The sequence below is a fragment of the Candoia aspera genome, chromosome 1 (assembly GCF_035149785.1).
Source record: "Candoia aspera isolate rCanAsp1 chromosome 1, rCanAsp1.hap2, whole genome shotgun sequence".
Lineage (NCBI taxonomy): Eukaryota > Metazoa > Chordata > Lepidosauria > Squamata > Boidae > Candoia > Candoia aspera.
Window position 1 is genome coordinate 268,450,268 of NC_086153.1, and position 22,830 is coordinate 268,473,097.

The window sequence follows — 22,830 nt, forward strand, 5'->3', positions numbered from 1 at the left end:
CAAAGACAATCATTAGCAACAAAGAGATATAGCAAATGAGCTTTCTTCTGTCAAGCTCTCAGGTTCAAAGGGAAGAGCATTATGTTTGCATTTTGCTTTCCTGGATAGATTTCCTGATCCTGCAGAACTTTAATTATATAAATTTTATTAGGGCAAGGAAGGGTGGTGTATTTAATATATTTGTCAGGTATCCTGCAGGCATATTTCAATACCAGAAGAATGGAGCTGTTACATTATAATTATGAAATCAGTACAAATATACAGTCTAAAGGACATAACTATTAAAGCATTAAAATTACACCATACATACTTGAAAAAATAAGATAATGTCCTGACATCAAAATAACACTCTTCTCTGTACTGAAAAGTGATCTGTAACTGGGGTATTGCCATCAAGAAGACCCTATCTTTATTAGTGAGGCCAGCTTAAGGCAGCCTTCCATGAAGATTTAAGATCTTCATGTGGGCATTTGTCCTTAGCTGAGAAAATAAAAGGTAAGCAACTAGTTTGATTTGGCTTGAAAACCTACTGAAAAATACTGCAAAGCAGAAGTAATAATTGCCAGTTCTGAACTCATGGCATGTGTAGTTATGAACATGGAACAGGGCTATTTAAAATTGCTTTTAAAATTTCCAGTTAAATTAACCAACTAATCTTGATCTTTCCCATCCCTCTATAATGCCCTGACATCTGTTTTTTATTTTTGGGTTCCAAGGTACTTTAGAGTCTTAAGTCTATTTCAACCTCTATGGTTCATCCAAAACTTGCATCAGTAGCTTCAAGCGGGAATTGGGAGGCAGGGTACAGCTATGAGAAATATTCCCTTGTACAAGTATCATTTTGATTGCATTTCTGATGGTCCAGCTACATAAACTTACGTACTTGTGTTCTTTTTAGATAAAATCCAAGATGTCGTGGTTCTTTTGCACAAATCTGATGTGCTATTTTTGCATAATTTATCTGTGGGAAGCATAATGAACAGAAGAAGATAATGTGCAGAGTCTGAAGGTGTACTGTTGCGCTATGAATGAAAAAGATGACATTTTAAAAATCCACATTTGTGTCATTTTTGTAACAGGTTTTTTTGGAGGTGGTTCTCTAAATGAAATGTATTGGTACTGAACTACTAACTTGCAGGTCTGCATACTTACCTTCTTTGTTCTTACAAAAATATGAGTTGGCATGTATTAGACTGCATTAGCTTCCACTTCTAGGGACTTCAGTGGCTTCTAAATTTGGCACTGCTAAGCTGGTGCTGTGTTTGCTTGAATCAATCGGGGCTGCTATTTTTAGCAAGAAAGGAGGATTGAAATAGCAATTTTCTTTCCATGTAATAGATCCCAAGAGGAATATTGATGCAAGCTCTCTGTCATTGCATATATTTCCACTCCCCAAAAGCACACAGACAAAAGACAGCTGTCAAAGCTTACTGCAGTATTAATCTTTAATCAATCGTTTGTGCATTTAAGTGTTCAAGGGGCAAAAAACCATGAACTAAACTACTTTCAAATAACTAAGCACTTTGTACAGTGGGTAAGGGCAGGTAATAGGTAGAGGGAAACATTTTGGCTTCAAGGGTTCCTATAATGTGCTTTCAATTTCTTGATTTTGATAAGAGTGATCAGACTTAATAAAAATAAATCTAGTAGGCTAAAGCCACACATAATATTTTAACCAGCACAAGTTATTTTTTAAAAATTCATTTATGACTGCAGAGAATCTTGCAGAAAATACTGGTTAAGTGCCAATGTTAATTTATATTAAGTGCTGCATTCCTGCATTTTTTTTTCCTTTCAAGTGAAGAACTTCAGTTTAACTTTAATGATGATTTGTGGTAGGAACTTTGGGGTATTTCTTGTTATTATTTCATTAAATTTATTATAACAGCTGTAAGCCACTCCAACAGACTCTGGGCAGCTTACAGAATCTAATACTAAGTTAAAACAATTAAAAACAAAACAAAACAGCCCAGACTAAAAACAGCCATTAAAACACAGTGCAACCCCCCTCCCCACCTCTCGCTCAAACTTATTAAACACGGGCCTACAACTAAATCCAGGTTTTAAGGGCTTTTTGGAACCCCAGGAGAGTGGGTACCATCCATATCTTTGGGGGGTTCTGTTCCAAGGGTGGGAGCTATGACAGGGAAGGCACACTTCCTAGGTCCCACAAGATGGCAGTATTTAATAAAGGGGAATGGGAGTGCAACCACTGTACCAGAATGTACCAGGCAGACAGAAAAATGGGAGAGAGGCGGTCGCTCAGATAACCAGGCCTTCTGCCATGAAGGGCTTTAAATGTAACAACCAGCATCTGGGCAGCTGGTTGACTCTGGGCAGTCTGCAACTAAAAAGAACACAACAGGCCAGAAGAGCAAATAAAAACAAACTAAAACAGATCAAACCAAAATAAAACAAAACAAAGATTGCTCCAAACATGCTGATGCTGTTTGATGCAAGCCACAATCTCTAATTTAATGATTCTTATACAAGCAAACGTACTGTTGCTCACATGCCACCAGCTAGGAGGTATGTGCAGAGCACTAACACAATCCATTGATCTTCGGGTTCTGTGTAGGGATATGCTGTGCTTGAGGCTCAATGCTAAATAGTGCCTCAAAGTAGGCACACACAGTGCACCTGTCAGTACCTCCTTAAAGAAGTTTCATCTTTCCCTGGGGTCACACCGTAGCTGGGTAATCCCAGAAAAGTAGACAGTTAAGTTAATGAGGTGCTGATGGTATGTCTGTGTCTACTCTGAAGCACCTTGTTGCAGCCTGTCAGCACCCTCTTACCAAACGTGTATTCTTCTGGAATCATGCAGCTCCATGAGAGCCCAAGAAAAGGGAGTGCTTATTTAAAGGCTTCTTTAAACATGTGCAGTGTGCATGCCCACCCTTGCTCCAGAGATCTTTTCAGTTTCAGATCTGAACCACAGTACATTCCTGGTAATGAGCCCAGCACTCTTCCCCTGCATAACTTTGCAACAATTCCCTGGTCAGTGCAAAACTGACTGTGAAATACTTTTCTTAGAAAAGCCCCATATCTTGGCTGTTAACTACTACTGTACTAAGTTTTAATGAACTTAATGGGTATTTCTCATAAGATCCCACTTTGATCTTATTTTTTGTGACATTGGTGCATAAGTATTTGTTTGTCTTTCAAACACTGTTGATGTTGATGGGGCAAAAACTGGGCTGCTGGGAGTTATGCAGAATTCTAGGTAGAGTGGACATTTTCCTCACAAGCTTGTAGAGGTTTCGCTCTGACCTCATGCTGCTATACTAAAGATTCCTATGCTGTCCCACTTCACTGTTGTAAATCAGTTCTGCAGAAATCCTAGAAGCCAAAGGAGTATCTAAGCTAATATCTGGTTCCAAAACCAAGAAATAACGCTGTATATCTTATATGAGATAGGTGTGGCTAGAAGAGTACTCCTGATTCAGGCAGAGGTTGGGATATTCAATAAAATAACTCAAAGTTGCAAATGTTCTATGCAAAGTGTGCTGAAATTAATGCTGTCCAGAGCAACCTTCTCAACTAACCTTAAAAAGTTCTCAGTATTCAGCTTTTCCCAAGTGATGTGTTTATGATTCTGATTCTTGGAAAGGAGCAGGGGCAGGGGAATGGGACTATTTCTTCCAGGAATCCGATCCTGCAGTCTGGCCTTCCTTCGCCATTACAATCTCTGTTTCTTTGTTCAATAGTGATATATAAATAATGCTGTTTAAGGTTCAGAGTCTTTAGAACAGATATTGGAGCTGCAGAGTCCAAAAATATCATGAAAGCTGGTTCTGTTTCAGCTTCCATCCCATGGTCTAAGCCCCAGTCAAAACAGTCCACCTGTGCTCTACATTCCAATCCTCCTCAAAAAACCCAGGTCAGACAAGCCAGGTTACCTCTCCTACTCTGAAGCAGTGCTGACTGGCAATTTGCATTAGGGCTATACAGGAGCTTGCTATTTGATGTTAGCCTGTAATGGAATCATTTGCATCCATATATTGTTAATTCATTCACAGCAGTCTTGAATTCTAATTTAGAGGGAGATGATAAAGTAATGCTGAGCATTACAATGCTTCAGTTAGAGGGGAAAAAAAACACAGAAGACATCCTTAAAGCCCTCTTGTAATGAGAATATTAGTATCTAGTGTTTGTTTATTTATGGTATTCTGTACTTTGGAAATCTTAATTCACTTTCACAATTCTATTCTCTCCCCTGCCCTCTCTGTTTTATAGTTATCACAGGAGCTACAGATGGAATTGGAAAGGCCTATGCGGAAGCGGTAAGCCTTAAGGTTTTATTTGTCAGCCCTGCCCCAAACAGTGGTTCTGTGCATTCTGGGTAGTGCTGGTCTGTTTTGGAACTATTTCCCATTATAAACAGTAATTCGAGGATAAATGTATTATTTCATATAAATTGAGGTGCCCCAAACTATGTTTAAAAGTCACAAGTAAATTCATTTTGGATTAGAATGGGAAGGATGAAGTCCACTATGCAAAAGAGGAGTTGCTGTGATTATGGTCAGCTTAGGTTTTGCTGCTGGAAGATGTGTACATTGTATTTTGGTTATGCTCATAATATCAAACATAATCAAGTTAATTATTCCATATCATAGAATTGGACGTTCCTTTTTAAAATTCCCTTCATGTACATTAGTTGTGAGTCACTGTGAGTTATTTTAATACATTTTATGCACCAGTTTCAAGCTCAGAAATTTCTAGAATAATTGAAGCATTCTGTTTTGAACATGAAACAATTCATATTCAAAGTATTTTGCACGTTCCTATTGTATATGGTAATATGTACGGTACATGTGTTTGTACACCCATATAGAGTGTGAAAAGCAAACTCTCGCAATGTGAGCTATATATAGGCAGTCCCCTGATCACACCAGTATTCAGTTCCAGGAATTCTTATGTACTGTATTTGTTCTGTATGTTAGATTGTGTGCTGTGTGCATGTGCAAGAAGCCAGCTGCCCTTTTTGCATCCCTTGTGTAAACTTAGGTTACATAAGTCAGGTCGTGTATAAACAGGAGACTAACTGTACACAGAAATTTGCACTCTGTATAAATATGAAAGATATATGCACCGTGTTCTGTATTGCCTCTGGTCACCTCAAGTCTGGACAGAATTGAAATCTTTTCAGTTAATAATTTATTAATATCTTGAATCTGCTTTGCATATAATTTTTGAAAATGATATTCTTACTCATTGTATTCTCATCTGATCAAAATTAATTTTTTTAATTGATTATGCACCATCAAGATGGTGTTGACTCTTAATGACCATGTAGATTTTTTCCATGACTGTCTCTCTCTAATCTGGTGTCCTGTCTCGTGCACACACAGGAGTTTGGTTGCAAGGCTTTGCTGTATATGGTACAAATACAGGCAGTAGCAGGCAGGATGTGTGTAAGATCACATGCTCAGTTTTGAGCAGTTCCAAAATCCTTTGGAAACTTTTTATCTGTAAAGAGTTTCCACTGACCAGAGTCCAGAGCAACAGGCAAAAGAATTGTTGGGCACAGTCCAGGGGTCCCAGCATCGGGGTAGGTTGTCAGACAGTCCAGGTCCAAAGAAAGGCAAGAGGTCAGATTGCAAACAGAGTTCTGAATAGCAGGGTGGTTACTCTTAAATAGAGGGATGCGGTGGCGCTGCGGGTTAAACCACTGAGCTGCTGAGCTTGCTGTTTGGAAGGTCAGCGGTTCGAATCCGCGTGACGGGGTGAGCGCCCGTTGCTAGTCCCAGCTCCTGCCAACCTAGCAGTTCGAAAACATGCCAATGTGAGTAGATTAATAGGTACCGCTTTGGCGGGCAGGCAACGGCGTTCTGTTTAGTCATGCCGGCCACATGACCACAGAAGTGTCTACAGACAAACGCCGGCTCTTCGGCTTTGAAACGGAGATGAGCACCGCCCCCTAGAGTCGGACACGACTGGACTTAATGTCAAGGGAAACCTTTACCTTTACCTACTCCTAAATAGAACTCAAGCCAGTGATCTTAATCAAGGATGAGAAGGTCCCTGGCATGCAAGTGGACATACCAAACACCATTGCTTTGCTCTTCATTGCACATGGCGTGCTCTGGGGCTCTGTGATCTTTCCAGCTCCAGTTCCTCATCCTCAAACAACGGGGAAAGCTGCTCCTTGATGATTGCTGGGTGGATCAGCCTCAGGTGATTGAGTGCTCAAAGCTTCCTCAGGCTGAAATCCACCCAGTTCTTCCAGAGCACACTTCTCTGAGTTGGATCTCACTATGACAACTGGTCGTTCAGGTCTTCCAGTGGTGCACCTGTCACCACTGTAACTGAGTCTGTCTACCTTGCTGTTGGTCATTCTCTGCTCTTTCCTTCTACCTGACCCAGCATTGAGCCTTCTCCAGAGAGCTAAGTCATTGCATAATATGTCTGAAGTAGAATAATTTGAGCCAGGACATTTGTGCCTTGTGTAAGAACTCTGAGTTGATTTGTTCAATGATCCATTTGTTTGTTTTATTAGGTGAATATCTCAGGCATATTCTCCAATGCCAAAGTTCAAAAGTGTCAGTAGTCATCCTATCCTGCTTTTTCAAAGTCCAACTTTCACTTCTATAGGATGTCACAGGGAATATCATGGCTTGCACGATTCTGATCTTTGTAGATATAGACACATCCTAGCATCTGAAAATCTTTTCCCAAGGACTTCATGGTGCTCTACCAAGTGCTAGTCTGTGGCATATTTCTGGATTGCTTGTTCATTTATCATTGATGGTTGATCCTATAAGACAGAAGCTATCTTGTCATTTCTAAGGCTGGTGGTTCTATCTGTTGTCATCAGTTTGGTCTTTATATTTAATTTTAGTCCCATTTTTTTTCACTGCTTGCAGATCCCTTGCATTTTTTGCTATGCAGAGTAGCGTCATCAGCATAGCACAGGTTATTGATGTTTCTTCCTCCATTTTTAAAACCACACTAATCTTCTTCCAATCCAGCTTCCCGAAATGTATATATTCAGCATAAGAGTTGAATAAATAAGGAGAGAGTATACAACCTTGTCCCACTTTTTCGGCAGCCTGCAGCCAGCCTGTTTTGCCATATTCTGCCCTTACTATTGCTTTCTGATTGTATATAGCTTTCGCATGAGGACAATGAGATATTCTGGGATTCCCATTTTTCTAAGTAACTGATAGCTTGACATGATCAACACAATCAAAGGCCTTTCTGTAATCAATGAACCACATTCTGACTTCTTTTTGGTATTCTTTGGCTTTCTCAATTATCCAGCATGCATCAGCATTAATGTTTCATGTTTCTCAGCCTTTTCTAAACCCAGCCCAAACATCTGGCATCTCCTTTTCCATTTAGGGCTCTAATCTGCATTGCATAATCCTAAGCATTATTTGGTAGCATGTGAAATTAAGGGCATTGTACAATTCTTTGAACACCCTGGTATGTAGAATGACTTCTCCCAATCTGTTGGACACTGTGTTGTTCTCCAGATTTGCTGGCATAGGTTGGTTAGAATTTGCCATAGCTTGCCATATTTCTGTGGGTATTACATCAGTTCTGACAGCTTTCCAATTTGGTAATGACCAGAGAGCTGATCTAACTTCATCTTCTAGTACTAGAGGTTCATGTAAGTAGGACATACCTTCTAAGGTATCAGATGTTGACATCTCTGCTGTGCAATATTTTTGTTTGATCTTTGAATCAGTTACTATTTGTCTATTGGTGTCCTTTAGCTTACCAATTGAAGGTTGGAACCTCCTTCTGAATTCAGAGGTCTTTTGGAAGACTTTCCTTATTTTTCCATGTCTGTTTCCATCTTCAGGGTCTTTACAGATGTTGTTATAATACTGCTTCTTGTCAACAGCTCTCTGAAACTCTTTGTTAAGTTTCTTCCTGAGATTTATGTCTTTGTTGGATATGGCTTCCCTTCTCTTTTTGGTAATTTCCGCAGTTTGTTCTGCCACCCAGTTTCCTTTTTACTGTTTCTTCACCTTTGCAAGTCTCTTTTCATATTCATTGTTAAGAACTTTGTTAAGTTTGTTCCACAGTTAAAGTCATTCTGCAGTACCTCTGATTCTCTGTAAATCAGATTCAGGACTTCAAAGCAATTCCTGATGTTCTCCTAGAAAATAGTGGGAATATGCTTATGATCATATTGTGGAAGCTGGTTGGCTTGTTTTGTTTTGGTTATTTGAAGACTGTGTTAGCTATGAAGAATTCATTGAAGGGGCAGAAATTAATAAATCCAGCTTCATTTTGTTTCCTAAGCTATATCATCCAACTACGTACATTTTTCTCCTTAATATTTTTAACTTTGGCATTCCAATCTCCAATCACAAGCAGCACAGCTTGCTTGCATGTTTTGTTGATTTCAAATTTAACTTGATCATAAAACTCATCAACCTCTTCTTGTCCACCAAGTCTAATTGATATTATTCAGTCATTGATTGCATTATAGCCAAGTACTGTTCTTGCTATACCCTTCCTAACTAAAAGCAACGTTGTTCCTTGTTTTTCATGTCCTGAGTAATAAACTGTGTGACCTTCTGACTGAAAGTGTCCAGTCTGGGTCCATCTCAATTCACTGATGCCTAAGATGTCAATTTGTAATTGTTTCATCTTCCACTGTGTTGAGCTGTCTCATATTCATGGTTCCATGTTCCCACTATAATTCTATCTTTGCAGCTTCAGATTTTCTTTTCCTGTATGGCAGCATCAGCAACTAAATGTCCCAAAGCTTTAATTTAGCCACGTCATAAACACCATTAGTACTCTGAAAGATCCTCATCTCTTCCTCAGTAGCTTGTTGAATGCCATCTGACCTGAGGAGCTTATTATCCAGTGCTATATCGTCAATCATTTTATATTTTCTACCCATGCAGTTTTATTGGTAAAAGTACAGGGGTGGTTTACAATTGCCTTCTCCTGCACAGTGTGAAATGATGCCTTTGCCATCATCACTAAAGTGATCATGGAGGCAGGTGCTTTATATATAGCTGCTGCCCAGTATAGGTGCCTGCTTGCTTTAGCTGAGCAGCTGGGATGATTTTCACGCTGTAGGTGACTCTGCTGGGAATATATACTCTTGGCATATACTCCTGACATTCTCCACTCACCCCTCCAAGGAACAGCCTCCCACCACCACCAATGTGGCAGTAAGAATATATCATAAGAGTGGTATACGGGAGTTGACTACATTCTGAGTTACAATAGGTCACCATGGAGGAATTTTTAATTATAATAATTTTACTTAAATGAGTTTTATATTCTTCAATGTGGCAGTTTTGAAATAAATTATGTCATAAAGGGTCTTTTGTGTTTGTATTTGCCCAGTATTCTGCCATTTTATACTGCATTTGAATAAATATAGCAATAAGATATGCTAATCAGACCACATTTTGACACTGATACTTGAGTGGTAATTCAGTAATAATAATACTAACTTATTGTATACCTGTAACTAAGCTCATTATCTAAAATACAGAGAGTAAATTCTCCATTGGGGTTGTGAAGTTTTCCACATTTGCAAGATAAATCCCAACTAAAGTAAAACAAGCCTTCATAATTAATAGTAGCCTTCATAATTAATAGTAAAGTGGCTAAAGCAGTGCTTGGATACAACCCAAAAAATGATAGAATGATCTCAATTCGAATTCAGGGCAAGCCATCTAACATCACAGTGATCCAAATATATGCCCCAACCACAAATGCTGAAGAAGCTGAAGTAGAGCAGTTCTATGAGGATCTGCAGCACCTACTGGACAACACGCCTAAAAGAGATGTTATTTTCATCACAGGAGACTGGAATGCTAAGGTGGGCAGTCAAATGACACCTGGAATTACAGGTAAGTATGGCCTGGGAGAACAAAACGAAGCAGGACACAGGCTGATAGAATTTTGCCAAGACAATTCACTCTGCATAACAAACACTCTCTTCCAACAACCTAAGAGACGGCTTTATACATGGACTTCACCAGATGGACAACACCGAAATCAGATTGATTACATCCTTTGCAGCCAAAGGTGGCGGACATCTGTACAGTCGGTAAAAACAAGGCCTGGAGCTGACTGTAGTTCAGATCACGAACTTCTTCTTGCACAATTTAGGATCAGACTAAAGAGATTAGGGAAGACCCACAGATCAGCTAGATATGAGCTCACTAATATTCCTAAGGAATATGCAGTGGAGATGAAGAATAGATTTAAGGGACTGGACTTAGTAGATAGGGTCCCGGAAGAACTCTGGACAGAAGTTGGCAGCATTGTTCAGAAGGCGGCAACAAAATACATCCCAAAGAAAGAGAAAACCAAGAAGGCAAAATGGCTGTCTGCTGAGACACTAGAAGTAGCCCAAGAAAGAAGGAAAGCAAAAGGCAACAGTGATAGGGGGAGATATGCCCAATTAAATGCAAAATTCCAGAGGTTAGCCAGAAGAGATAAGGAATTATTTTTAAACAAGCAATGCGCGGAAGTGGAAGAAGACAATAGAATAGGAAGGACAAGAGACCTCTTCCAGAAAATTAGAAACATTGGAGGTAAATTCCAGGCAAAAATGGGCATAATCAAAAACAAAGATGGCAAGGACCGAACAGAAGAAGAAGAGATCAAGAAAAGGTGGCAAGAATATACAGAAAACCTGTATAGGAAGGATAACAATATCGGGGATAGCTTTGACGGTGTGGTCGGTGAGCTAGAGCCAGACATCCTGAAGAGTGAGGTTGAGTGGGCCTTAAGAAGCATTGCTAATAACAAGGCAACAGGAGACGACGGCATCCCAGCTGAACTGTTCAAAATCTTGCAAGATGATGCTGTCAAGGTAATGCATGCTATATGCCAGCAAATTTGGAAAACACAAGAATGGCCATCAGACTGGAAAAAATCAACTTATATCCCCATACCAAAAAAGGGAAACACTAAAGAATGTTCAAACTATCGAACAGTGGCACTCATTTCACATGCCAGTAAGGTAATGCTCAAGATCCTGCAAGGTAGACTTCAGCAGTTCATGGAGCGAGAATTGCCAGACGTACAAGCTGGGTTTAGAAAAGGCAGAGGAACTAGAGACCAAATTGCCAATATCCGCTGGATAATGGAAAAAGCCAGGGAGTTTCAGAAAAACATCTATTTCTGTTTTATTGACTATTCTAAAGCCTTTGACTGTGTGGACCATAACAAATTGTGGCAAGTTCTTAGTGGTATGGGGATACCAAGTCATCTTGTATGCCTCCTGAAGAATCTGTATAACGACCAAGTAGCAACAGTAAGAACAGACCACGGAACAACAGACTGGTTTAAGATTGGGAAAGGAGTACGGCAGGGCTGTATACTCTCACCCTACCTATTCAACTTGTATGCAGAACACATCATGCGACAAGCTGGCCTTGAGGAATCCAAGGCTGGAGTTAAAATCTCTGGAAGAAACATTAACAATCTCAGATATGCAGATGATACCACTTTGATGGCTGAAAGTGAAGAGGAACTGAGGAGCCTTATGATGAAGGTGAAAGAAGAAAGTGCAAAAGCTGGTTTGCAACTAAACCTCAAAAAAACCAAGATTATGGCAACCAGCTTGATTGATAACTGGCAAATAGAGGGAGAAAATGTAGAAGCAGTGAAAGACTTTGTATTCCTAGGTGCAAAGATTACTGCAGATGCTGACTGCAGTCAGGAAATCAGAAGACGCTTAATCCTTGGAAGAAGAGCAATGACCAATCTTGATAAAATAGTTAAGAGCAGAGACATCACACTGACAACAAAGGCCCGCATAGTTAAAGCAATGGTGTTCCCTGTAGTAACATATGGCTGCGAGAGCTGGACCATAAGGAAGGCTGAGTGAAGGAAGATCGATGCTTTTGAACTGTGGTGTTGGAGGAAAATTCTGAGAGTGCCTTGGACTGCAAGAAGATCCAACCAGTCCATCCTCCAGGAAATAAAGCCAGACTGCTCACTTGAGGGAATGATATTAAAGGCAAAACTGAAATACTTTGGCCACATAATGAGAAGACAGGACACCCTGGAGAAGATGCTGATGCTAGGGAGAGTGGAAGGCAAAAGGAAGAGGGGCCGACCAAGGGCAAGATGGATGGATGATATTCTAGAGGTGACGGACTCATCCCTGGGGGAGCTGGGGGTGTTGACGACCGACAGGAAGCTCTGGCGTGGGCTGGTCCATGAAGTCACGAAGAGTCGGAAGCGACTAAACGAATAAACAACAAAGTAAAACAAGAAATTTCCAAATCCCAATTATTGGAGTTTTCGTGGATGAACTGTTTAGTCATGGTGCCCAACATTCCACTGAATTTCTCCACTGAGCCAATTGTTTAGTGATGGTCAGGGACTGACATGAGAATATTCCATGCCATAGGTGGCCCATAACTTTTCCATTGCCCTTTACAAGGAAGTAATTGCTGTATCTTTCATGATTCCAGCAGCTATCCTATCCTGGCAAACAGATAAATCAAGGCTTGACTTAACACTCTTAGTGTTAATCCATCTTAAAGCCACTACCTCCATCCATTTATCTATTTAATCTAGAAGGCTGCCTAACTCCAAATGAGTCTGGACTGTGTAAAACGTTAAAAGCAATAGAAACCAAAGAAGGGGAAAGAACTGTGTGGCCTGGAAGAAAACATGCTAACATATAAAATTGTAAAAGGTGCTTCCCACTCACCCTAACCCAAGACCTGAAGAAAAGTCAGGTTTTCGGAGACTTTTTAAAAATACAGGTAGTCCTCGATTACTATGGTAATTAGGACCAGAATTTCCATCACTAAGCAATGTGGTTGTAAAGTGCAATGTCACGTGGCTGCATTGCTTAGTGAAGGCAATCCTGACACTCCCCGTTGCCGCCATTAACCAAATTCCACCGGTTGTTAGCTGAGGACCCACCCCAGTCCAAGCCGTTCTGGGCTTGGTCCCTCCAAGCCCTGAGCCTTGGTAAGGTAAGGGACCGCCTCCAACTCGCTCTGCCTGCCTATCTTTTACCCCCACCTCTGCCCTTTTGGCCACCCTGCACCCTGCCTTGCAGGGCAGCAAGCAGCCCCAGAACTGCACGGCTCTGGGGCTGCTTGCCATGCTGCAGCTCAGGGGCTTCTTGGGGCACCACAGCTCTGAGGCTGCGAGAAGCCCCTGAGCTGCAGAGCAGCATGAAGCCACAGACCCACTGGATGCCTCAGCCGCCCCAGCCCAGTCCCAGCCACAGTTGCCCTCCACCGCCCCAGCTGACCTTTGCCATTTTCTTGCTCCCTCTGCTGACAAGGTGTGCCTTCCCTGGCCTTTGGCAAGGCAGCTTCTGGCCATGTGAGGCCATCTTTCCCAGATCTCACAAGGAAACCGCCATGTGCAACCTTGGGAAGAAAGCCTCATGCAGCCAGCAGCTGCCTCGTGAAGGGCCAGGCCAGGCATGCTTGATCAGCAGTGACAGCAAGAAGGTGGCAAAGGTCAGCTAGGGCAGCAGGGGCCGCAGAGTGCAGGCGACCCAAAGGGCATAGATGGTGGGGGAGATAGGCAGGTGGGGGGAGTTGGAGGCAGTCCCTTACCTATTAGTATGGGCAGCCTGTCAAGTGCCTGAATTTTGAGTACGTGACTGCAGGGATGCTGCACAGCCATAAATTCAGGGACCAGTTGTAAGTTCCTCCATTCAACACTGCTGTAACTTTGAACAGTCGCTGAATGAATGGTCATAACTCGAGGATTACCTGTAGGGTGATGGCATAATCCACAACATATTGCTTTCTCTAAGGTTACTGAGGTTTATAGGCCCCAGGACATCTGCTGCCACTCTCTGGACAGGCAAGAGCTGCAAAGGTGCCTTTACTGTGTCCTTGCTGTTTTGTATTCTCTGGCAAACATTTTGAGATTTTACATATTCCATCACATCCCTGCCATATCCAATCCAGTAAAAATGTTTTACTCTTTGGTTCTACCCAGTTCATGTGTCCATTTAGATGTGGTTATGGAACTTGCTAGGCATAACAAAATGTCCAAGGCCCCCTTTCTCTGTTCTAATGGACATATTCCTGACCCAGCAGTTTTCTTTTGATGAACCTGGAGTTCTGAACTTTGCTGAGGGGTTGAGAGTTGTGTTTAGATTTGAACAATAAGCCTAAACAAAAAGCTGAGATGAAACCCTATTTTTTAGGTTATATGGAGAAGTAAGAACATTAGATTTGTCTCAGCTCCACTCAGTGTAAAAAGAAATCTAAAATCTTGACACAATTTTCTAGCTAGACTTTTACCTACTTCTATAGTAAATAGCATAGTTAAAGCAATGGTGTTCCCCGTAGTAACATATGGCTGCGAGAGCTGGACCATAAGGAAGGCTGAGAGAAGGAAGATAGATGCTTTTGAACTGTGGTGTTGGAGGAAAATTCTGAGAGTGCCTTGGACTGCAAGAAGATCAAACCAGTCCATACTCCAGGAAATAAAGCCAGACTGCTCACTGAAGGGAATGATATTAAAGGCAAAACTGAAATACTTTGGCCACATAATGAGAAGACAGGACACCCTGGAGAAGATGCTGATGCTAGGGAGAGTGGAGGACAAAAGGAAGAGGGGCCGACCAAGGGCAAGTTGAATGGATGATATTCTAGAGGTGACGGACTCGTCCCTGGGGGAGCTGGGGGTGTTGATGACCGACAGGAAGCTCTGGCATGGGCTGGTCCATGAAGTCACGAAGAGTCGGAAGCGACTGAACGAATAAACAACAACATAGTAAATAGCAATTTTCCAAAACAGAAGTTCCTGTTTCATTACCTGAACTTCTTTCAGTTTTTTTAGGAGAATCCATTTTAATAAGACGTTGCTTTTGGCTTCTCCCCAGTTCAGCTGTGGTTTGCTCTTAAACAGATTTTTCCTTTCTCTGACAAAGGGGGTGGGTATGGGGAAATTTAACTTCGGGTGTACTTGACAAAGAACATCTGTTCATTGGGATGTTTGGGGAGATGTCTGAGCCTGTTGGCTGGTCAGGAGAGTATATCCCCAACAGCCTAGATACTCCATCTACAAATGAAATTTTTTGTTAGATCATAATTGATCAGTTACCATCTTAGCTAAATTTGGTTTATTCACTTAGATGCTATATAAAATGCCTTTTTTTCCTATTTGAGACAATTATTTGAAATTAGGGAGGTACTAAAGCTTCCTTCTGGCAGAATCTGTGGATTCAATCCCACAATTGCAATCCGTAATAATTATGCTGATCTTGTACAGAATTGGAGTTAATCTTTTTGAATTTTTTTCTTTTCTCAGTTGGCAAAGCATGGAATGAAGGTGGTTCTTATCAGTAGATCTCAAGAAAAACTGGATAAGATTGCCAGTGAAATAAGTGAGTAACTTCCTTGTCTTTTCTTCACACACACCTGCCATGATGAGGAAGCACAGGAGGACTTGGGCTGTGTGTGGAAGCTTTAAGCTTCTAGAATTTACATTTGAGACTATCTGCCTATCCATTGCATTCTTCTTATTCTTGCAATGTAATAATGTGGATTTTCAGAGATGCCTGAATGAGAATCCTATATTTTCCTTATTTTGAAATCTTGATTAGCATGTTCCACTTTTACTTACTAATAAATTAAAATGCACATGCATTTTACAATTTAAGTTTTACCAAGGATCAGAGGTATTTGAACTGATGTGGTGGATGAGCTGAAGTTCTTGATTAGATTTTTTTCTTTATGGTGAGATTTCAGTGCTGTGTTAAATTCTGTATATAATTGGAAATATCTTCTGTAAAATAATGAAGGCTCTGAATATCTATAATTCATTAAATTTGTCATGTCCAATTTGCTGAGCATTAGATACTGGTTAGATATATTAGATACATATTTTCTTATATTCCATCCAGAAGTTCAGCCAGCATGGGAGCAGTGGAAGGAATCAGACTGTTTGCCTGGCCTTTATGTTTTGCACGTTTGTGGAAAATGAGAATGGCATTTCTATGCATACAATATCATGGATTGGAAAAAGCAGTCATTCAGGCTATTGTATTGGCAGCTCCTTCTCACTTTCATTTGTTAAAAGGGTGTATAGACACCCTTTAAAATCCTTTCAAAGTAGCCTTAGATGGATGGATGGATGGATGGATAATCATTTGTCTCATACTTTACTTCAAGAATAGTATTTTGAAATTTTATTTTAAAGAGAACTTGTCTCATTCTGAATCAACATTTTCAAAGCTGTTACTACAAAAAAATTTTTTTTAAATACATTACTAAAACCACCGTATGCATCCAAGCTTTCAAACAAAGCTTCACAATCTGTGAGACTGCATATGTGATACAATCCATGCAGGAACCTCTGGGCAAGTGTCTGCCTTTCAACAAGGCTAAAAATAGTACTCATTATCATAAGTATGAGAAACACACTTAGACATGAGCAGCATCATGACAACCTTGTCGAAGAAGTTTAAAACAAATATAACCTTTCCTGTTCTAAATCATTCAAACTGATGAAATGTTCTATAGTATAGATAGTATCTATAGTGAAATTATTTTTCCCTGTAGTTCTTTTGCAGAGGATGAAAAGATAGGGGATCACCCCTTTGAATTGATAAAACATTTATTTATTAAAACTGTTTATCAAGCAGAATGCTCCCTTTCTTTAGCAGATCATCTTTGGGCCTATCAGCGCTGAGAGCAAGAGCTGGTGCTCTGGGGGGCCCACCATCCCCTTGTGGTTGTGGGAAGTGTGTATGATTGTATGAGAAGATGGAGGGATCCTTACTTCAAGCCAGGAATTCTGGAGGTCCAGAACTGGAGGCAGCTGGACTGGTGGAGCCTGGGGGATATAGGGCGGGACATTTCATCGAGGTGGTGCCGGCAGGGGATGTTACGACGGAAGCCGGAGGGTGAGTCATCATAGAGGAAGACGCCCCAGGTGTTTGTTACCTGTAGTGTGTTCCAACCCTCCGGGCTTAAACCCAGGCCCTGGACAGCAGACTTGTGGGGGCCCTGGCCCTGCTGCTTAACGCCAGGTCAGTTAACAAGGCCCCCCTCATATGTGATTTGTTCACAGAGGAGGGGGCAGACCTGGTGTGTATTACTGAAACCTGGCTGGGCCCGGAAGGAGGAGTGGCTTTGTCAGAGATGTGCCCAGTTGGCACCAGCCGAGATGCCAGGGCAGGGGAGGAGGGGTGGCAGTTATCATCAGAGAGTCTCTAGTGGCCTTCAGGGGCCCTGCTCCACAAGTAGCTGGTTGTGAGACCCTATTTTTCAAGTTGCGTGCCCGAGAGCAGTTGGGAGTGTTGCTGCTGTACCAGCCTCCCTGCTGCGTAGCAACCTCTCTGCCTGAGCTGCTGGCTGTCTTGGGGTTGGTGGTGGAGTTCCCCAGGCTTATGGTTCTGGGGGACTTCAACTTGCTGTCCCTGGGGTGGGCCTCGGAGGCAGCCCAGGAGTTCATGGCCACCATGGTGGCCATGGGCCTGACTCAGATTATTCGGGACCTGACTCAAGATAGTGGCCTCAGTCCAGACTTGGTTTTCTTGTTGGAGCAGTGGCAATGTGATCTGAGGGGAGAGTTACATCTTTACCCTTTGTCATGGTCAGATCACGCCCTGGTGACCTTGAGATTCTCATATGCCACCCCCTCTGCAGGGAGGCAGGACCTATTCGATCGGTCCGCCCCCAGCAACTGATGGACCCAATGTGGTTTCAGAGGGAGCTGGGGGTTATACCTGAGGACCTGCTGCACAGTGCAGTAGAGTCCCTGGCTGCAGCCTGGAATAGGGAGGCGGCCAGGGCCCTGGATAGGATCGCGCCTATGCGGCCTCTCTTGCCTCATTCAACCCGACACTCCCCTTGGTTTACAGAGGAGTTGAGGGTTTTGAAGAGGCTTAAGAGACGTCTAGAGCACCGCTGGAGGAAGACAAAGACTGAACCCGACGGAACACAAGCTAGAGCCGCAATTAAGGCCTACCGTGTGGCGGTAAGAGTAGCGAAACGTCAGTGTTTCTCCGCTCTTATTGCATCTGCAGAATGCTGCCCAGCAGCCCTGTTTAGGATCACACGATCCCTGTTAGGGAAAGGGGTCCCGGAAAATCATCTACAGGGCTGTGCTGAGGAGTTTTCGAAGCATCTGCAGGCTAAAATCGCTTGGATTCGCTCTCAGTTGGACTCCAAGCGTGAAACAAGGTCTGGGGAGATGCCTAGGGAACGTACTTATCCAGTTATCTGGGAACAGTTTGATCCTGTTGGACCTGAGGAAGTGGACAAGATCCTCTGGACTGTAAATGCCACCACCTGTCAATTAGATCCATGCCCCTCCTGGCTGGTGAAGACAGCTTGGGAGGTGATGTGTGGTTGGGTCATTGATGGTAAATACATCCTTGCGGGAGGGGGTGTTTCCGGCGGCCTTTAAGGAGGCGCTGGTGCTCCCCCTCCTCAAGAAACCATCACTGGATCCTACCGTGCTGGATAATTTTCATCCAGTCTCCCACCTCCCTTTTATGGGGAAGGTGGTTGAGAAGGTGGTGGCACTGCAGCTCCAGAGGATCCTGGAGGAAGCGGATTATCTAGACCCCTTTCAGTCAGGTTTCAGGCCCGGATATGGGACAGAAACAGCATTGCTCGCACTTATGGATGATCTCTGCTGGGAGCAGTGCATCCATCCTTGCTCTCCTTGACCTCTCAGTGGCTTTTGATACCATTGACCATGGTATCCTTTTTGGGCGGCTCAGGGAGTTGGGAGCGGGTGGCGTAGTGTTGAGTTGGTTCACCTCCTTCCTCCAGGGCCGGTCCCAGTTGGTGTTAATAGGGGAGGAAAGATCGGCCCCACGGCCCCTCCTTTGTGGGGTGCTGCAGAGATTTGTACTCTCCCCTCTCTTTTTTAACATCTACATGAAACTGCTGAGTGAGATCATCCGTCTCCATGGAATGAGGTATCATCAATATGCTGATGATACAACTATACATCTCCATCCCGGGGGAAGTAAGTGATGCTGTGACTGCCCTTTCCAGGTGTCTGGGGGCTGTTTGGGTCTGGATGGGGAACAACAGGCTTCAACTGAACCCTGGTAAGACGGAGTGGCTGTGGGTTAATGGCCCCTCAGCTCCTAGGAATTTGCCATCTTTGGTTCTGGATGGGATTGCACTGCCCCAGACAGACCCGGTGCTTAACTTGGGGGTCCTTTTGGACTCACGACTCCTGCTCGAAGAGCAGGTGGCAGTCGTGGCCAGGAGGGCCTTTGTGCAACTTTGTGTTGTGCACCAGTTACGTCTCTTCCTGGAGCGAGAGGCCCTTTGAACGGTCATGCCCTGGTCATCTTCCATATAGACTACTGTAATGCGCTCTACATGGGGCTACCCTTGAAGAGTATCCGGAAGCTACAGCTGGTCCAAAATGCAGCCGCGCGGACAGTTTTTGGTGCCTCAAGATCAGCACACATTATTCCCTGTGTGGATTGGGTGCCAGTTTGCTTCTGGGTCCAATTCAAGGTGTTGGTTATCACCTTTAAAGCCCTACGTGGCATGGGGCCAGGTTACCTGAGGGACCGTCTCATCCCCGTTACATCAACCCGTCCCACCCGGTCATGCAGAGAGGGCATGCTATGGATACCATCTGTAAGAGAATTCCATCTGGCGGGGTCCAGGAGGCGGGCCTTCTCTGCAGCAGCTCCCGCCCTTTGGAACATCCTTCCCCCAGAAGTGAGGTTGGCCTCCTCGCTTCTGGACTTCAGGAAACACCTGAAGACCTGGTTTTGTCACCATGCCTGGAGTGGGGAGAGGAAGAGCCACTCTTGGGGCAGGTTGGTTCCCTAGTCCTGCCAGGACCATTTCCGGTCCCCTTTGGGGTGAATTAGATCTGCCATCACTTGGATTTAATTATATTTTATACGTATATTTATTGATATTATTCTGATTTTATTGTATTTTATACTGTTTTATTGTGAACCGCCCAGGGTCCCCCAAGTGGGGGAGATGGGCGGTAATAAAAATATGATAAATAAATAACTAAATCTTTGGTGTCATTGAACATACTTGATGCCATTCTAGTGACAGAACAAAACTCCCCAGCCCTCTGGTTACCTCCAGTGATTTGAAAGGGTAGAACAATTCTGAACAAACCACAGATAAGATTAATGCTACACAGTCTAGTGCTATAAATTAGACATTATATTGTAATATCAGTAATTAATCATGGTTCCCTACTTTTCAACTGTATCATATCATGGGCAATGTATTATCTGTGGTATATATTAACAGTTCCTGAAATCCAGTTTCTGCTTACATAAGAAAAATATACCAATGGTATAAAATGCCAGGAGGAAAAATCCCTCAAGGGAGCAAAAGGTTAATTAAGCTTGATGGTTCCCTAAGGAAAGACAAACACGTGACATGGAAGAGCTCAATTAAAAAAACTAAACAAAAAAAAACATCTGTGGTCTGTCTTTCCAGTGCAGTAATAAATGTGATTGTCTAAGGCAGCCTTTCTCAACCTTTTGACCCTGGAGGAACTCTTGAAAATATTTTTCAGGCCTCAGGGAACCCCTGCATATACAGGCTCAAATATAGGCCAGACGTTACGAAATTATTATATTTGTTTCATGTGTAGGCCTCTATATACTGTGTGCATTAACAGTGTTCTTAAACTAGAAATAAAGAATGAAGCTTACCTCTTTAATGTGAAGCTGCCCGAATTTGAAATAATTTTTTAAATAAATCATCTCCCAGGGAACCCCTAGTGACCTGTCACAGAACCCTAGGGTTCCACGGAACCCTGGTTGAGAAACCCTGGTCTAAGGTGTTCATAAGATGCTCCAGTGGTTTTGCTGCAAGATACGTTCAGTAGTTTTTGTGCATTTGTAATGTTTAAACTGCAGAATTTGGGTACAGTATTACTTGTAGAAATTGGAGTAATTTTTTATATTTCAAGCAAGAAACCAAATGTGTAGTATTGATACTATAATGTGGCTCCTACATATATATATAAGGTAAAGTATGTGTATATGCAAGAATAGTATACAATTGTTAAAGGTTGCTCAACAAAGAGTTTTGTACTGAGGAATTCAGATTGGTAAACTATCCAGCTAAATTAGACCTTTAATAGAAGAACATTGAAGAACTGAACGATCTTCAATATTATGTTTCCTGTCTTTTTGTTCCCCAAAAGACAAGCAGGCTGTTGGATTCCAGTACCTTATGGCTCTATGCTTTTGTGTCCACTTATCCGTCATCTTCTGTGTAGCTGCTTAGGATTGCCTTTGTAATTGAGGTGTCATACAAGCTGAATGAATGAATGAATGAATGAATGAATGAATGAATGAATGATTCGTGCCTTTTGGATATTCATGCCTTTTTGGATATGATTGACAAAGACCCTAAAACTACCTAAAGACACTAAGACTACCTAAAAGTAAGGTAGCATTCCATACTGCACTAATTTGGAAGAAAATATTCTCCACAGCAAATACATAGTGGATAATGCTTTCCTGATATAAACAGATGATCAAATATAAGTAGATAGATAATTGAATACAGCAGGATGGGGCTTATGCATACTTGATGGGATTGAGATTTACCCTTACATAAATTAAGTTGCTTTCCATTTGTGGAAGAAATAGGGATCTAGTGGAGACTTCCTGCTGGAGGAAATAGGTAGCAGGCAAACTGCTTCCTGGTTTTTGTAGTAATGTTTAACAACAAAGATGTAAACAAAAGGGGTAGAAAACTACCTGTTCATACCTTTTACATATAATGAGTAGTATCTTTTGCTAGGATTCTTATTAATGATTAAAAATCGACCCACAAATTCAGCTATGAGTGAATGTAAGGCAAAATGCATCAACGCTTTGCCAGTGTTAACAGGCCATATAAAAATACACATGTATACATATAAAATACAGCATGTAAAAGACAGCTTATTAAAAATGGCAGTAGTTTGGTCATTTAATTGCAGATAACATGAGAAATACAAAATTAGTTTATGGTTCTTAACTAAGAATAATTAGTCAATCATTGTCGCATATTGCTGCTGCTCTCCTCAGAGATTGCTATGTGAAGAGAAGAATAATCACTGTCATCATTACTACCTCTTCAAGTGGTTTACTGTTTAATGACTTGCTAACCTGGCAAGGGGCAGGTTATTTGCCAGAGTGCCTCTCCCTGAGGGTATCTGCCCATTCCACCAGGTCAGATAGGATAGGGATGCTCCAGATCCCTTGCCTTAAATGTTGCTACCTAGCAGGACCTAGAAATTGTGACTTTTCCATGGCAGTCCCTACTTTGTGGAACTGCGATCCAGCAGGCCCCCACCCTCTTAGCCTTCCAGAAGGCCGTAAAGAGTTGGCTCTTCCCCCAAGCGCAGTGTTAGGGTGACATTCAAGCTCAGGGGTGGTTTTGCTGGATGTGTTGGAGAAGGTTGGTTGAGATGCCAGGTTTTGGTTCTATTGTTTTTTTTGGCATTCATTCATTCATTCATTCTAGAACATTTTTCCACCACCCATCTCAAACACGACTCTGGGTGGCTTACAATACATTAAAACAACAATGCATATCAATTAAAAACATTATAAAATATAAATATACAATATAACAAAACTCTAAAAATATGTAAATATTATAAAATAGATAAGTAAAAAGCTAAAACCCAAGAGGGTAAGATGTTTATTGTTTCTGTAAGATACCCAGAGTTGTGTTTTTTAAGATGGGTGGTCATATTAGTCAAATAAATACATAAATCACCTTGTGTCAACCAGTATAGGAAACTTTTTGTCTGAACAGTGAGCTAAAAACATTAAGTTACATAAATCGGAAAGTTTTAACTGCACTTGCACAATGTTATAGCATGACTTTTATATAAGACCCTTGCACATCCCTGATGACAATAAATTGGTAAGATGTTTGTCTT

At 42.0% G+C, this 22,830-nt stretch overlaps 1 protein-coding gene across 1 annotated transcript in view; it reads left to right on the forward strand.

The window, feature by feature from the left end:
* The window catches only part of HSD17B12 (hydroxysteroid 17-beta dehydrogenase 12), an 83,320-nt gene that overhangs the window by 19,347 nt on the left and 41,143 nt on the right, over nucleotides 1-22,830 (forward strand). Inside the window, exons 2-3 of the mRNA XM_063289633.1 lie at nucleotides 4,237-4,283; nucleotides 15,238-15,313. Of these exons, the coding sequence (XP_063145703.1) occupies nucleotides 4,237-4,283; nucleotides 15,238-15,313 (123 nt within the window). The remainder of the gene's footprint in view (nucleotides 1-4,236; nucleotides 4,284-15,237; nucleotides 15,314-22,830) is intronic.